Genomic DNA, 16,879 nt, shown 5'->3' on the forward strand with positions numbered 1-16,879 from the left:
AATAATAAAAAATCATTAAAAAAAAAATTGAAGAACCACTGCTTTAAAAAAACAAACAAAAAAACCCCCACTGCTTTAGTGGCTCCATTATATAATTAACATATTTAAGTAATTCTTGTAATTTCATATTACTATATTGTAAATCTTGATCTCCTAATCAGAATTGTAGAGAATCGCTCTCCTTCGTTTGCCTGTAACTATGAAACCAAAAATCCGCTTCTGGCTCTGGGCATAAACTACAACTCCCAGGATTCCGGGCGGGGTGGGGGGAGCTCCCGGAAGTTGTAGTTCATTCTACATTCCGCCACCGCCCACCCGACCTGCCCCGTCGCATCCCGCGCCCTGGGCTTCGACTCCGGATGAGTACAGCCCATGGTCATCTCCTTGGATTTTCTTTATTGCTTTGTAACTTTTTTTCCTTCTTGATTTTTCATTTTTCTCTCGTGTTTCCCCTGTTAGGTGTTAGGCACACCCAAGGACGACTACGCAGGAGAGATTGAGAGCAAGTGTTAACCCGGAAAGAGTGAACCCGGAAGTGAAAATGATTCAGTGTCTGTCGGACTGAAAGTAGCAGGTTACAGAGGGTTCCGGCTTCAGAAATAAAAGCTGTCGTCCTTCTTTTTCTCCGGTACTCACAATTACTTTTTTCTTTTTTGATCTTAAAAAGTATTTTTCCACCCCCATTTTTTTCCCGTGATGCCTCGATAGGATCACTCCGTATACCGAGTATGTATATTCACACGGCTTACACGTGCTGCTCTAGCTCAGGCTTAGTGTCACTTCTGACCTGCCCGCTCTGAATATTGTTCCTAGAGTATCAAGAGTAATGCTGCTACTGCGGTGGGTGATGGAGAAGCCTGGCCGTGCTCAGGTATAGGTAACCCTAGCGATTAATCGTCTTGGTTTTGGGGTTTTTTCTCAACATTGAGGTTCATGACCTTAAGAGTTACTCATTCTACTACTGTTTCTAGGGTGGAAATTTTAGCGAGAAGTGTTGTAACAAAAATTGCATTCCTTTGATTTTTGTCCGTTTTTTCAAATGGTCACACTTCACTGATGTGCTTGAGACTAAATGTAACGACGCACGAGAACTTCTGAAGGACTGTAACATGTGGCTGCTGGGCGTGGGCGCATTCTGTCACGGTCTTTTTCCAAATGTGCTTCAGATGTTAAAGTTCAGTGGTAGAATCCTGCAAAATCTGAATGTTTTGGAGACCATTCTGAATATTTTATTTTCTAGAATATTATGATATTCAAGTTAGCTGACTTAACAATGATCAAATGAGTTAACATATGAATGCACCTCCCAGCATAGTAGGAACACTGGAGACAATAAAGGTTGATTCTCATAAAATTTTGACCCTTATTTCAACTTTGAACCTCAGAATTTTAGGGGCAAAGTGTTTTTCCTAAAATACTTTTATCTTTTCCCTTCCTTAATAAAACTAGTATGTGCTTTTGTTAGCTTTTGATTATGTCTGTTAGAGGGGTGAAGAACAGGAAATTAGTGTACACAGCCAGTTTCACCTAACTCGTAATTTTTTAAAGTGACTATTTTTTCCTGATTGTGACAGTAATACATGCTGTGTGTATAGAAAAATTAAAAACACCAAGAGATAGAAAAAATAGAAAGCAAGCAAAGGGTATCCACAATCCGACAACTGAAGAGCATCTTAACATTCGGTAGGTTTCTTTTTTAGGTGGTTTTTTTTTTCCCGAAAAAAATATTCTGTTTACCTTTTTTGCATGTATACCATATATCATAGAAACTTTTGAAAGCCTAATTGAGATTATATTGTTTTGCATTCTGCTTTTTTCACTTAATACACATATTACCACTGTCCCTTTTTACCGGATCTACTTTCTTAGTCTTTTAATGTCTGAAGTTTTCCTCCTTTAGGATCTTAGCTGAAAGGGAAGCACCAGATTGCAGATTTGAGAATGGAAAGCTTGAGCTCTGAACAGGCAAACTGTATTTTCTCATGAGCTCTGTCTCTGTCTGGCTGAGTAAATAATCATGATTAAGTTACTTGACTTCCTTGGATATCTGGATACCTAAAATTAAAGAATTAAACAAGAAAACAGTTAATATTGCCTTCAAACTTTAGAAATTTATGAATATGTGAACCACTTAAAACTTGCATGATTATTTCATACCTTTCAAGTGCTCGTTCACATACTCAATTCTAGATCCTGGATACTTTCTAGAAAATAGCTGATTTAACCCAGTCTGTTGATGTATTTATTAATTATGCTTCTACTCATTTGCCATTTTTAATTATATACATTGAGTGAATAGAAAATGGTGCTATCTTCATTTTTTTAGTATGTTATATTCAGAGGTATGAAGAATTATTTTCCTTTTATATGTTATTGAATTTTCAGACTGTGTTTGGAGCTGGCTGGGCCCATGAACTGGACAAGATTTCTTGAGGCTCCTTCCAGCTTTTGTATTTGTAGAGTTGATTTTTTTTCAGATTGTGTTTATTATGTTTCAGATGCTGAGATGAATCGTCACCTGTGTGCTTGGCTTTTTAGACATTCATCTCTTAATGGTGCCCGCCAGTGCCACCTCCACCCCCAATCTCATCAGTTTACACAGATCCATCTTGATACAAGGCTGTGGATTTTTAGACAAAACAGGACTCCCATTCTCCATCATCTGTTAAATAAGAATTGCCCCAGGAGATATTGTCATCAATCCAAGATGCTGTGGAAGCATAAAGCACTACAGAAATATATGGAGGACCTGAATAAGGAGTACCGGACGCTTGATGAGTGTTTGCAGCGTATGTCTGTGAATGAAGGGGACCGGAAGTCCTTAAATCGAAGACATGCTGAGTTGGCACCACTTGCAGCCATTTACCAAGAAATTCAGGAGGCCGAGCAAGCAATTGAAGAATTAGATTCAATGTGTAAAAGTAGGTAAAAGATATGTGTGTAAAGGATGTGATTGATTTTATAGGTTAAAGCTTTATTGAATGCAGTCTTTTAAAAAGCCTGGAGTGAATACACTCTGTACTTGGAGAAGACAGGATTCCACTCTGGGTGTTTGATGTATTTTGGCTACTAAAAATCAACGACTAAGAGATCAAGGTCCTCGTGGTGCTTGCCAAGAAGTTTTAGGGTCTCGGAGACTGAATATTGACCTTTACAGAAGCTTTAATTTATTTTTTTTTAAGATTTTATTTTATTTATTTGACAGAAAGAGAGACAGCCAGCGAGAAAGGGAACACAAGCAGGGGGAGTGGGAGAGGAAGAAGCAGGCTCCCAGCAAAAGAGCCTGACGTGGGGCTCGATCCCAGAACGCTGGGACCACACCCTGAGCCGAAGGCAGACGCTTAACGACTGAGCCACCCAGGAGCCCCAGAAGCTTTAAATTATTGAGCAGGCCTTTACTGAGCACTGTCCTATGTCCATAGTAGAAACACAGAAATACAGTTCCTACCCCATCAAAGGGCTTATAGGGTCCAGGTATTATTTCATCATCCCAGAAAGAACCCTGCACCTTGTAGCCACTTACCCCAATTCCCCCTTCCCTACCAAACCGAGGCAACTGGTAATCTACTTTCTATTTACTTATTTCAGGCATTGTATATAAGTGGAGCCATATGTCCTTTGTGACTGGCTTCTTTCATTCAGCATAATATTTCCAAGTTTCATCAATGTTGTAGCATGAATTTGTACTTTATGTCTTTTTATTGTGGAGCTATATTCCATTGGATGGATCTACCACATTTTATTTTTATTTATTCATTCATCACTTAATGAATATTGAATTGTTTACACTTTTTGGTTATTATGAACGATGGTGCTACAATTGCCTATCATAACTCTACATTTAACCTTTTGAGGAGTTGCCAGACTGTTTTCAAAAATGGCTGCACCATTTATACTCTGCCCTTTTGATTGTTGCTATCCTAGTGGGTGTGAAATGGTATCTGATTGTGGTTCTGATTTGCATTTCTCTGATTAATGATGTTGAGTATCTTTTCATGTGCCTGTTGGCCATTTGTATCTCATCTTTGGATAAATAAGATCCCTTGCCCATTTTTAAAATGAGTCATTTGGGGCGCCTGGGTGGCACAGCGGTTAAGCGTCTGCCTTCGGCTCAGGGCGTGATCCCAGCATTATGGGATCGAGCCCCACGTCAGGCTCCTCTGCTATGAGCCTGCTTCTTCCTCTCCCACTCTCCCTGCTTGTGTTCCCTCTCTCACTGGCTGTCTCTATCTCTGTCGAATAAATAAATAAAATCTTTAAAAAAAAAATAAAATGAGTCATTTGTCTCATTATTGAGTTGTGAGAGTTCTTTATATTATAGCCACAAATTCCTTATCAGATATATGATATACAAAACTCAAAACTTTTCTCCTATTCTGTGGGTTATCTTTTGAAATACCATAATTTTTTAATTTTGCTGTTGTCAAATTTATCTTTTTTTGTCTTGTTGCTCGTGTTTTTGGTGTCATATCTAAGAAACTGTTGTGTAACTGGAGGTTACAAGGGTACATCTGTGTTCTCTTCTGAGAGTTAAATTTTTTAACGTTACAATTAATTCTTTGATCTATTTGAATTAATTTTATATATGATATGAGAGGTGTTTATTTTTAGGTTTGGTATTTCTTAATAATGCTATTGCCGTAACATTTTTTCTCATATGAAGATTTTCCAAAATGTACAGAAGTTGAGACAAAAGCACAATGGACTAATCTGGGATTCAGCATTTATCCAGATAGTACTATAGGCTTTTGGTTTCTAAACTTTCTTCTGTGCTCCATCCTGTTCCATTACACGTGAGAGTGTTAAGCAGTGTCAAGGCCAGTCACAGTCATACCTGTAAAGTCCTGGATTTCCAGAAACTTACATTCCTACTTTCTGTTGGTGGTAGCATGAGTTTCTCACCTATGTTTAATGAGGGTTTTTTTTTTTACTCTTTTGCATTATGCCACTCAAATTTGTGATTAGTGAGTTTTGGGAAAGTTCTTTGCCTATAATAGGAGCTTACAAAGTGCTTTCTAAATTAAATTGACATAATCTCTTTCAGCCTTGGTTGTATCACCAGTATACAGTGGTGTATACATTGTATCACCAGTATAATTGAGATTGGATTGGGTTGTTTCTGAAGTCTCTTCTAGTCTAAAATTCTGCTATTCTGTAGTAACAGTGATAAAAGCAACATATACTGTCCTACTATGTGCCGGGCACTAAGCTAAGTATTTTACAAATATTATCTCATTTGAATATTCACAATAATCTTATGAGGTAGGAATTATTATTAATGTCCGCATTTTATAGATGAAGAAACTGAGAGCCTAAAATGCCAAAGGTCACTCAGCCAATCAGGCAAGGAGCAAAGATTTGGACCCAGTCGGTGAGATTCCACAGCCTGTCTTCTTATCCACTGCGCGATGAGTCCAATTCCAGTAGAGTCTGCCTCTGTAGTGTACCTTTCATGAGCCCCCTTCTATTCTTTCTGCTAATTTATATCTTTATTATATCTCATCCTGGATCATTACAATATATTCCTAATTTGTCGTGCCACTTCCAGGCTTTCCCAGTCCCAAGTAGAACCTTAATCAGATTACTCCCCTGCTCAAAATTTTCAGTAGCTGATTGCATATAAATATAGATTTCTCGATTTGGTATTTAAGAGCCTCTGCAGAAGGGCCCCTGGGTGGCTCAGCCAGTTAAGCTCTGACTTCAGATCAGGTCATGATCCTGGGGTCCTGGGATGGAGTGTGCCTCTCTCTCTCTGCCCCTCACCCACCCCCCTCTCATGCTCTCTCTCTCTCTCTCTCTCTCACGTAAATAAATAAAATCTTTAAAAACAAAGAGCCTCTGCAAAGTGACACCAGCCTCTCTGTATAGTTTATTAATTTCCTTTGCATATGCTACCTTCCAAGAAAAGTAGATAACTTGCTGTTCCCTGAATATACCCATGTCATCCCATATCTGTCTTTGCACACATTGTTACCCAGAAATTTTACCTTGTTAAAATTCATTTCACTTATAAAGTGTGGCTTAGATGTCATACTTTGGCTTCAATCCCCTCTGTAAAACAAAAATGTTACCTTTCTTTGTTTTGAATTTTGATCCTTTATGATGTAATCGTCTTAACTTCTGCCCCTTCCCTCATTATCTGTTCCTCAAAGACAGAACCTGCGTCTTACTCATTTTTATATTTCCTACAGCACCAAACATAGGATGTAATAGACTCTCAAATCTTTCTTGATATAATGAAATTGAATTAGGTTAGATTTCACACATCAGTAAATAATAAGAGGCCACAAAAATAATTTTATGTGACTGCAAATCAGGTTTTTCTGGTATCTTTGACCCAACAGGTACCTCTATGGAGTAATGTCAGCCTAGTTTCCATTTGTGGCATAAGTGCATAATATGGAGCCACTAGTGATATTAAATTTTGCAACAGATGATCCATAATTAGAATTTAGTTCAGATGGCATCTGTCCAGGAAGCCTTCCTCAAGTGCTAAGGTCTGGGTTAGACTCACTCCTTTATTCCTCCATGGCACTGCTCTATCGCATAGTGTAATCATGGGTACATGTCTGTCTTTCCCACCAGATTGAGCCACTTGAGGCCTGGAACGATGTTTTATTCATTTCTGTGTCCCCAACAACTAGCAGAGTGTCTGATGTGTAGTAAGTATTAGATGCTGAAAGTATGAATGAGCCATAGAATCCCACCAGATCTTAATGACTTCCATGACAGGGAAGAAATTTCAAGAGCCTTCTCTGTTTTATAGTTATGATTTTTTATTTCTGTTTTCTTCTTTACTATTAAGAATCAAACATTTCTACATCAGCTTGCAAGCGTCACCGTAACAAATTGAGTCTAGGTATCTAGAACAATGGAGTCAAAGGTTATGAGATCTACTGTCTCTCATTGTTAGCTTTTTTGTTGTGAGTTCCAGGATTTAACTTTTTGCTTTTGAAATGATGTGAAAAGGACCATTGTTTCCATAAAGCAGAGGTTACAAAGATGTTGTTTGACTAAAATGGTGTTTTTAAAATATGTTTACTAGTTATAAATATTTCAAGAGATATCAAAATTTTAAGAGTTCTTATTTCTGACTTCGGGGAAAAAAAAAGAAAAAGGAGGCTCCAGCCCTGCTGGGTTACCCAGAGTGTCCTGAGTAATGGCTGCTTACCTTTAAGACAAGAAGTGGTCACTCCAGTTTACTCTAAAACTTACCTTATTTGGGTTTATGTTTAATTAACCAGTCCTTTTTCAAACTTGTTTTATTAATCATTGATTTCTATAATTAGTTCTAGACATTCAAACCATAAACTCTTTGGGGCAATGATCTTACTTCTTTCCACACTGAGTTTTTTTAGACATGCTTCACAAGTACATATTACTTAATATTCTCTATTCTAACTGTTCTTTTGTATAATCCCTCCTTCACAACTGAGATAAAACTTAGTAGACAGAGATTAGGTAGCTATTTAAAAGTAAGTATTTAAAAACATTTATAATTTTTGTTGATGGTTTGTAGGTCTAAATAAACAAGATGAAAAGCAGTTACAAGAACTCGCATTGGAAGAGAGGCAAACCATTGCTCAAAAAATCAATATGTTATACAGTGAGGTATGTTTTAGGAGGTAAACTACTCAATTGTGTTAATATAAAAGAATACTGTTTTACTAGGCTATACTTTGGTGTTCAAAATATTTTCCAAACACCAGTTTATTAAATCTTCTTTTATGATAAATGATTAAGCTGGGTTTTGTACTGTAATTTGCTACAGATTGAGATTGAAGCCATTGGGGTGCCAAAGAATAAAACATCACCTTCCCCCTTACCTCCATGAGAAACTATATTCCAAAGCTGTTAACTTGCCAGGCAAGGAGACAGATGCTGGTAAAGAAATTTGGTTCACCAAGAGGAAGAATCAGGGGTTTTTAAGCCTTAGAAAAGGGGAGTGGTTCATAGTGATTTTGTTAATTAAGGATTGAAAATTTGCTTTCTGAATAGAATGGAGTGAATCCAAAGATATAGCCACAGTTGGTTCATACAAGTCTTTAGCTCCTTGTGGTTCAGTGGATGATTTGTCTAAAAGATGATAAAAAAACACAGCGCTGTATAGCATGTATATAGCTTATTCCCTTCTGTCCAGTTTGCCATTGTTCTGCCTTCAGTCTCCCTACTCTGGGAATCCATAGAGGGGCTTGTTGAGAGGAATGAGGGGGAGGTATCAGTTATTGTTACCACTGATTTAACCAGCAAGTCAAAGGCAGAAGTAGGGTGTCAGTCTTGGTCTGATATTCCCTCCCACAGACTATCATTTCTAACAGAGATGGAGTATTTCAAAAATTGGCAGTAGGGAGAGCCATGACACATAGGTAGTTTGATTTGAAAAACTTCTTAGTAGTAAATAAAAAATAAAATTGCATCCCTTTTCTTCTTTAGAGGAAAGCTAGTTACTTTATTAGGAAGCCCCTTGTTTTGTTGTCATGGCTCAGAAACTATTTGGGCCTTATCCTGGGAGTTCTCAACATATTCTTTAAGCAGAACAGCTCTACTGAGAACACAGGGCATGACCTGGGGCCCACTGTCATCTGTGGCAGGAAAGAATACACAATCATATGTAAAGAGTCCTCATTTTCTCCAAGTGAAGACTTTCAAAGCTTTACTTCATTCATTACATGAAAGAAGCTACTGTTCAGAACTAATAAGAGGCAAAATCTGAAAAAAATTGAATGGAACACTCCAGACTTTGATCTAAACTTGGGCATTTTAGAAAATTAAGATAATCTGATAACATTGTGGAGACTACCCAGACAAGTAACTCCATTGTTAGCATGAATTGATCACTTATTTTAGGTCTAATGCAGTCTACTTATTGATGTGTTTAGTGACTAGACCTCATGGGATGCTATATGATTTTGTTAATTATTGATTTTTTTTTAATGTTTGGAGGTCTTTTGTCTAAAATCAAGCAATAGTATACTGTGGAAAATATATATACACACAAATGCTGTTTTTTTTTCCCTTTTCAGCTTTTCCAGAGTCTAGTGCCAAAGGAGAAATATGACAAAAATGATGTTATTTTAGAGGTGACATCTGGAAGAACTACTGGAGGTCAGTTAAATTTTAATTTTATTGTAAATGATCTAAAAAAATACTAAGTTTTACCTTGGTTTGACACGCTATAACTTTAAAAGTCCACTAAATGTGTTTCACTAGGGAAACAGTTACTCCTTATTTCTGAAGGGGTCTGTACCTAAGAATGCCTCTCTTAAAAAAATCTGTGCTGACTGAATATTTTTTGCATTTTTTTAGGTGATATCTGCCAACAGTTTACTCGGGAAATATTTGACATGTATCAGAATTATTCAAGCTATAAAAACTGGAAATTTGAACTCCTGAATTATACACCAGCTGATTATGGTAGGCATATTTGAGGATTTTGTGCATAGATGATGCTGAAAATTATTTTACCTCTGATCTTGGTTAGAACCCTGTTGTCCCATCTTTTAAAAGATTTTATTTATTTTTGAGAGAGAGAGAGCACGCACGAGTTGGGGGAGAGGCAGAGGGAGAAGCAGACTCCCTGCTGAGCAGGGAGCCCGATGTACTTGATCCCAGGACTCTGCGATCATGATCTGAGCTGAAGGCAGGAGCCCTCTGTTGTCCCATTTTTTTAAAACGTTTTATCTATATCTACTAAATGCTGTTATGCAGGCTCATCAGTCTCAGCAGCTTTACCATCATAGAGGTCTTAACTTCGAGAAGAGAGTGGGAGGTAGTGAAGGAAGGAATGTCTGAATTAGAGAAAATTTCCCTGGAGAGGATAGATATATACCTTGCCTTGAAAATCATTGTTCTCTGTATTCAAAGAAAGATACATTAAAGTTTTTGCTCTAAAGAACTTTATCATTTATGTGATAACAATCTGAAAGTATTATCAATTAGACTGGCAAATGATATATTCAATTTTTTTTTTTAATTCTTAAAATTTTTTTTAGAGAGAGGGGAGGGGCAGAGGGAGAGGGAGAGAAAGAATCTCAAGCAGGTTCCACCATCGGCGCAGAGCTCGTGACCTGAGCTGAAATCAAGAGTTGGATGTTTAAGCAACTGAGCCACCCAGGCACCCAAACTTCTTAAATTTTTAAAATCTCGAAGGTTAAGTGCACATAACAGAATAATCTTTCCCAGGATCGGGTTTGCCAGTGTTCCAGCCTTATGCCTCTCCTCATCACTCTGCCAAATCCATTGAAATCATTCTTCATAAAGGATTTTATGAACTTTTTTTAAGCTCTCTTTTGAATATATTCCATCTGTCTTCTATTCTTATCATTGTAATGTTGAAGTTAAAAATAATCTTCTCCCGGGGCCCCTGGGTGGCTCGGTCAGTTAAGCAGCTGACTCTTGATTTTGGCTCAGGTCATGATCTCAGGGTGTTGAGATCAAGCCCTGGTGGCGTGGAGTTGGGCTCCACATTCAGCGGGGAGTCTGCTTCTCCTTCTCCCTCTGCCCATCCCCCTGCTTGTGCTCTCTTTCTCTCTCTAAAATAAATCAATAAACCTTAAAAAAAAAAAAAACTTCCTATTTCATATTATCTCATAAAATTTTTTTCACATTTTTATTCTCTCAACTTCTTTATTCATTGTCCTTATTAGCATTTTTTTGTATCTTCCCTTTTAGCATCTTGTGTGAGTTTCCTGACTTTGCATCTGCTCTCCTTTTTCTGATTTTTCAATTTTTATGGAAATGCAGAAAAAGTTAATCATTTGTCGTTATTTTTAAGACACCACTCTAGTTGGGCTGATAAAACTTACACAGTATAAATAATAGCAAACAATACAAGTCCTTAAACTTTTATTTTATTTTTTTTAAAGATTTATTTATTTTAGAAAGAGAAAGAGAGAATGAGCAGGGGGAGGGACAGAGAGAGAGGGAGAATCCCAAGCACATTCCCCCTGAGCACAGAGCCCAACACAGGGCTTGATCCCACAACGCTGAGATCATGACCTGAGCCGAAACCAAGAGTTGGACACTAAACTGACTGAGTCACCTAGGCACCTCAAGTCCTTAAACTTTTAAATACTCAAATTATGCTAAATCAGAACATCTGATAGTAATTCTTTTTTTCCTCACTCTTTTAAGCCCCATGAAAGTTTTCTTCTTGTTTATACATTGATACCCAATAATAAAGTAGGAAAAGTGGGGAAAGAGGATTAAGGTAAGTTAAACAATGCAGAGAAATGAAAGCCAGTATCTAGAATAAGTAAGTTGTGCTTGGTACAGGTTTTTTTTTTTTTTTTCATTTCTTTAAAGATTTTACTTATTTGACAGAGAGAGTACAAGCAGGGTGAGTGGCAGGCAGATGGAGAGGAAGAAGCAGAGTCCCCACTGAGCAGGGATCCCCATATGGGGCTCAATCCCAGGACCCTGGGATCACAACCCAAGCCAAAGGCAGATGCTTAACCGGCTGAGCCACCCGGGCGTCCCTTGGTACCGGTTTTAAATATGGCCAGTGGTCAGGGAAGAGGAATTGAGAGCAGAGGGAAGAAATAACCAGAGCAACCACGTGATGGTGGGAAAGATCTTGGTGTGTGTGTAAGACAATGAAGAAGCCAGTTTACCCAGAGCGTATTTGTGATGGGAAGACATAGTAAAAAATGAAAGATTTATGTGATCACAAGAGAAACCGGAGTATGTGATGGGAAGACTAAGGAAATGAGTTCAAGGGGGTAGAGTTTGAACAGCCTTAAAAGCAGAACAGGCCCTGATTGTTGGAGCGTAGAGACCTATTGAAGATTTTATCAGTGAGCATATGATTTGGGAGCCGGGGTAGTGCAGTCGATTCAGTGTCCAACTCTTGGTTTCGGCTCAGGTCATGATCTCGGGGTTGTGAGACTGGGCTCCCCATTGGGCTCTGTGCTCAGCGCGGAGGCTGGTTCAGACTCTGTCTCCCTCTGCCTCCCCACCTCCCCGCTCACTTTCTCTCTCTCAAATAAATAAATAAATCTTTTAAAAAATAAGCACAGATTTGACAAATACATGTCTTAGGGAGATTATTTAGACAGCAGTGTGCAGAAGGGGTTAAGAGGCTAGATTTAAGGCAAGCTGCAGAGAGAGGCTATTAGAGTGATCCAGGTATGACTAAGACTTAACCTGCAGTAGACCTGTGGCAGACCTTCAAAGGGAGAACGGACAAAAGAGAGGCCAGTGCTTGCCCCTGTGTCTTGCGTGCAGTGTAGGTGATCTGATCCTCACAGCCCTGTGAAATAGATAGTAATAATCCTATTTTACAGATGAGGAGCTGGGCTCAGAGAGTAAGTGACTAATCCAAGATCACACAGTTAGTAAAGGCAGTCCTGGGATTGAACTTAAGTTTGTCAGATCCAGAGCCAACTACATCCCAGTAGTCTGTTCTAAAACAAGATGAGCCACGGGGATTCTAATCTTCCTAGCCAGAAAGACTGTGATATTCATTCAGGTTGGAAAGCAGAGCCCATTCAGGAAGAATAATGTAAGTTGTTTTTGAATTACTAATTCTTTGGTTATGGTGAACACCCATTTAGAAATATCCAGTAAATGCTGAAGTTATGTCAGCAGAGCTTTGGTGAGAGAGCAGAATGAAGGAGAGAGATTCAGTAGCCATTAGCACAGAGGTAATGTCTGACGCTGAGAGAATATGCGAGGGAGAGTATAGGGAGAGGGAACATTCAGGGCGCCGAACCTTAGGGAATCCCACATTTAGAAATCTTGACTCATTGGCAAAAGAAAGAGAGGAGTCAGATAAGCAGAAAAAGGGTGAGGACAGTATAATATTATGGAAGCTAAAGATGAGAGAGTTTTAAGGGGAATATAATCAGGAACAGCACCATTTTGGGGCATCTGCCTGGCTCAGTTGGTGGAGAATGTGACTCTTCATCTCAGGGTTGTAGGTTCAAGCCCCACGTTGGGTGTAGAGCTTGCTTAAAAATAATAATAAAAATCTTTAGAAACAGCAGCATTATAAAAGAGAGAATAGTGGCAAATGTCAGCAATTACCTCTCTGTTATTTTGAATCCAGTTTTTAAGAATGAAAGATGAACTCAGTAATAACAGGAAGAGATTCTATTCCAGGGACATAAAGCAGCCTAAACAATCCCTAGACAATGCTTGGGAAACCTTTTTATATAGACCTGCTTACTGGCAAAATAAAATAAAGATACTTTAAAAAGTAAAAACAACAGGGGCACCTGGGTGGCTCAGTTGGTTGAGCATCCAACTCCTGGTCTCAGCTCAGGTCTTGATCTCAGAGTTGTGAGTTCAAGCCCTGCGTTGGGCTCCACATAGTGGGCATGGAGCCTACCTCAAAAATAAAAAGATTTTTAAAAAATTTTTAAAAATCAACAGGACTGTTTTTTAAGGAAGGAAAAATTTAAATATTTTACTCTTATACCTTTAAAATTAAAGACTAGGAGTAAACCTCTATTCATTAAAATTAGAAAATGATATTTAAAAATTGATTTATAATCAGGAGAAGAAAATGATATGAATAGGAAGACTAACATAGAGAAGGGGTGAAAAGCACCTACCTTATAAAATGTGCATACTAAATTATATATATATATATATACACACACACACACGTATTTTTTAATGTTTAATTGAAATGGAGAGGAACTCACAGAGATTCACACAGCACTGAAAGCTAAGGTTGAAAAGAAACATCCTTTCAGGCAAAAATTCATGCATCGGGTGACTTAAAGCCTTGTAGTTTTGTGATGGGAGGGTACAGATAGGGACAGTACTCAACATTCCATGAATAGTCCTAAATGATCACGAGATAGTTTTTGTGGCAGCAGGGGAGGGGATTAGCTCTGGGTATGTAGTATAGGTCCAACACTGTTATTCTTTGTACCTGGCATCTGATAAATTGAAATATCTTCCAAGTTAAAGGGATTCTGTGAAATGTTATGTTATCTCCTCCCTCCCAACAGATTGATGTTTATAATTATGTTTTGTTATTTTCTGCTTGCCAGTTAAACTCAGGGAGAGGTCACTTCAAGTAATTTGTTGGTTAATTTTACGTGCCCAGAAGACAAACTTCTTAACCACAAGTGTGAGAAATAAATTTTGAAGGGGAGCGCTGGCATCCTTGAAGAGCTCTGTGATGGCTTTTCTCTGTGGGCCAGACTTGACAGTGGGAACTCTGGTAACTGAATTGGGAAACGTAAATGCACTGGGGGTCACTGGATTTCAGGGTGACCAGGGTCAAGGGGTAGCACTCCACAGCCAAAGGCCAGGTGGGTGTGGTTACTGTCAGGGACAGCAGTGCCAAAGCAGCAATTGGAGTGGTCTGACTTGTGCAGCCCTGTGCCATTGGCTAGTTGATCATGGTGCCCCTAGAAGTAAAATAGATAAGAAGCCTAGTAAATTCTTACCTATCTGTATGAGCAGAAAAGTTCGAGATCAAGTGAACAGAAATGTAACTTTAATCATAAAAACAAGTCATGACCCCTCAATCAGTTCTCAGACTTGAGCCAGTTTATAGGCCAAAACCCCTTGAATATAGGGGAGGCTGGATCCCCTTGAGAAAGGACCCCAGAATATTGCCAAATATTTATACTGTTAACCCTTCTCCCAGCCTTATTCCAAAAGGTATCTGTGGCCTTTTCCCAGGGTAATTGTGCCTTGGAGAAACGGAAATAACCAGACCTTGCAGGGATGCTGGCTCTGAACTGATACTAATTCCAGGAGACCCAGAACATCTCTGTGACCCATCAGTTAGAGAAGGGGTTTGTGGAGGTCAGGTGATGAATAGAGTTTTAGCTCAGGTCCCTCTCACAGTGGGCCCAGCGGGCTCCCAAACCCATCCTGTGGCATTTTCCCCAGTCCTGGATACATAATTGGAACAGATAGCCTCAGCAGCTGGCAGAATCCCCATGTTCTTTTCCTGACCTGTGGAGTGAGGACTGTTATGGTGGGAAAGGCCAAATAGAAGCTACTAGAACTGCCTCTACCCAGGAAAATAGAAACCAAAAGCAATACTGCCTTCCTGGAGAAATTGCAGAGATAAATGCCACCATGATGGACTTGAAAGATGCAAAGTTAGTCATTCCTACCCCATCCCCATTCAACTTGCTTTTTTGGCCTATATAGAAGGTAGATGGATCTCAGTGCATGACAGTGGATTATTATTAGCTTAACCATTTGGTGATTCTAATTATAACTGGTATACCAGATGTGGTTTCATTGCTTGAGCGGTTCACACCCCCTGGCACCTGGGATGCAGCTGTTGATCTGACAAATGCTTTTTTCTCCATACCCATCAATAAGGACCACTGAAGGCAGTTATCCTTCAGCTGGCAAGGCCAGCAGTGCACCTCACTGCCCTCCATCTCAGAGGTCTATCAACTCTCCTGCTTCCATCATAATTTAGTTTACAGGGATCTTGATCATCATTCTCTTCCACATGATAACGAACTGCTCCAGGAGAGCCAATGATACAGTTCCAGTTACTACTGATACTTAACTGATGGTAAATGTCAACACTGCTAAACACTCCACAAGTGTTTATCTCAGTTACTCCTCACAACAACCCTTGGAGGGAGGGGGGTTGAATTCAGGGCTATGTCGTGTACTTACACATGCCTGGAAGCAGAGCTCACATGATCTGCAATGTGAGTGGCTTCTCATTCAGGTATGCAGTGCTGTAGCCCTAGTTATAATCCATTTACAAAAAAGGAAACCAAAGCATGAACAAATGAAGTAACTTGCCTGTGGACACACAACTAGGAAAAAGAGCTTAAATTTGAACCCAGGCAGCCTGAGATTGGCTCTAGTAATCTGTACAGTAAAGCTGCAGCCTTCTCCTTTTAGGTCATAGAAATTCAAGTATGTGTCCTCAACATGAAGTAGGTGAAGAGGGTAAGGGGAATAATTTTAAAAGTACAGAATGATGGCGAGATGGAAAATTTTAATTGTTGTGGCCTCACTCTGACTCAGTTTTTGGGTATTTTTCATAATTGAACGTCTTACTGTACTGAGTGTGAATGGTAAACAATTACATTTTTCATATCATCTGACCCTAAATGCTTGTCAGCTTCTTTATCTGGTATCTAAGAAGATAAACAGTAATCTGTTCCATCACTGGAGGAAGACTGGCTCTGTTGGACTTAATTTTTTTAAAGATTTTATTTATTTGACAGAGAGAGAACACAAGCAAGGGGGAGTGGCAAAGAGAGAGGGGGAAGCAGACTCCCCGCTGAGCAGGGAGCTCAACGTGGGGCTCGATCCCAGGACCCTGGGATCCTGACCTGAGCTGAAGGCAGACGCTTAACCAACTAAGCCACCCAGACGTCCCTGTGTTGGACTTACTAAGAGACAGTAGGTCAATCTCTGATAAGGTACCTTCCTTAGGCATTTTCCAGGGTAATCGAAAACTATGCCCAATTTTTATCTACCATGCTGACTTTATTTTTTTTTGTTCTCAGATTGATTTATCTGAAAGAGGGAGAGAGAGCAAGTATGTGTGAGTGGGAGGAGGGGGAGAGGGAGAGGGAGAGAAGAAGACTCCCCGCTGAGCTCAGGGCCCGACGCAGAGCTCAGTCTTATGACCCATGAGATAACGACCTGAGTTGAAACCAAGAGTCAGACACTGAGCTGACTGAGCCACCCAGGTGCCCCCACGGTGCTGACTTTAGAAACCAGGTGGGTTTGACCTGACATCATAGCACTGAGTCTTCATTAGAAGCACATTAGGAACATGACAGCAGCGGTGGGTTTGACCTGACATCATAGCACTGAGTCTTCATTAGAAGTATATTAGGAACATGACAGCAGCGGTGGGTTTGACCTGACATCATAGCACTGAGTCTTCATTAGAAGCACATTAGGAACATGTCAGCAGCGGTAG

The 16,879-nt window shown here is 39.4% G+C and overlaps 1 protein-coding gene across 14 annotated transcripts in view; it reads left to right on the top strand.

The window, feature by feature from the left end:
- The window catches only part of MTRF1 (mitochondrial translation release factor 1), a 69,876-nt gene that overhangs the window by 15,998 nt on the left and 36,999 nt on the right, over positions 1-16,879 (top strand). For 2 of the 14 annotated variants that reach the window (XM_034665252.1, XM_034665253.1), the window contains exons 2-7: positions 460-871; positions 1,575-1,683; positions 2,499-2,921; positions 7,520-7,611; positions 9,024-9,105; positions 9,307-9,414. In XM_034665252.1, coding sequence (XP_034521143.1) covers positions 2,507-2,921; positions 7,520-7,611; positions 9,024-9,105; positions 9,307-9,414 — 697 coding nt within the window. In that variant the 5' untranslated portion in view covers positions 460-871; positions 1,575-1,683; positions 2,499-2,506. The other 12 variants (XM_034665251.1, XM_011220564.3, XM_034665254.1 and 9 more) reach the window with 12 other exon arrangements.

Source organism: Ailuropoda melanoleuca, chromosome 7 (assembly GCF_002007445.2).
Source record: "Ailuropoda melanoleuca isolate Jingjing chromosome 7, ASM200744v2, whole genome shotgun sequence".
Lineage (NCBI taxonomy): Eukaryota > Metazoa > Chordata > Mammalia > Carnivora > Ursidae > Ailuropoda > Ailuropoda melanoleuca.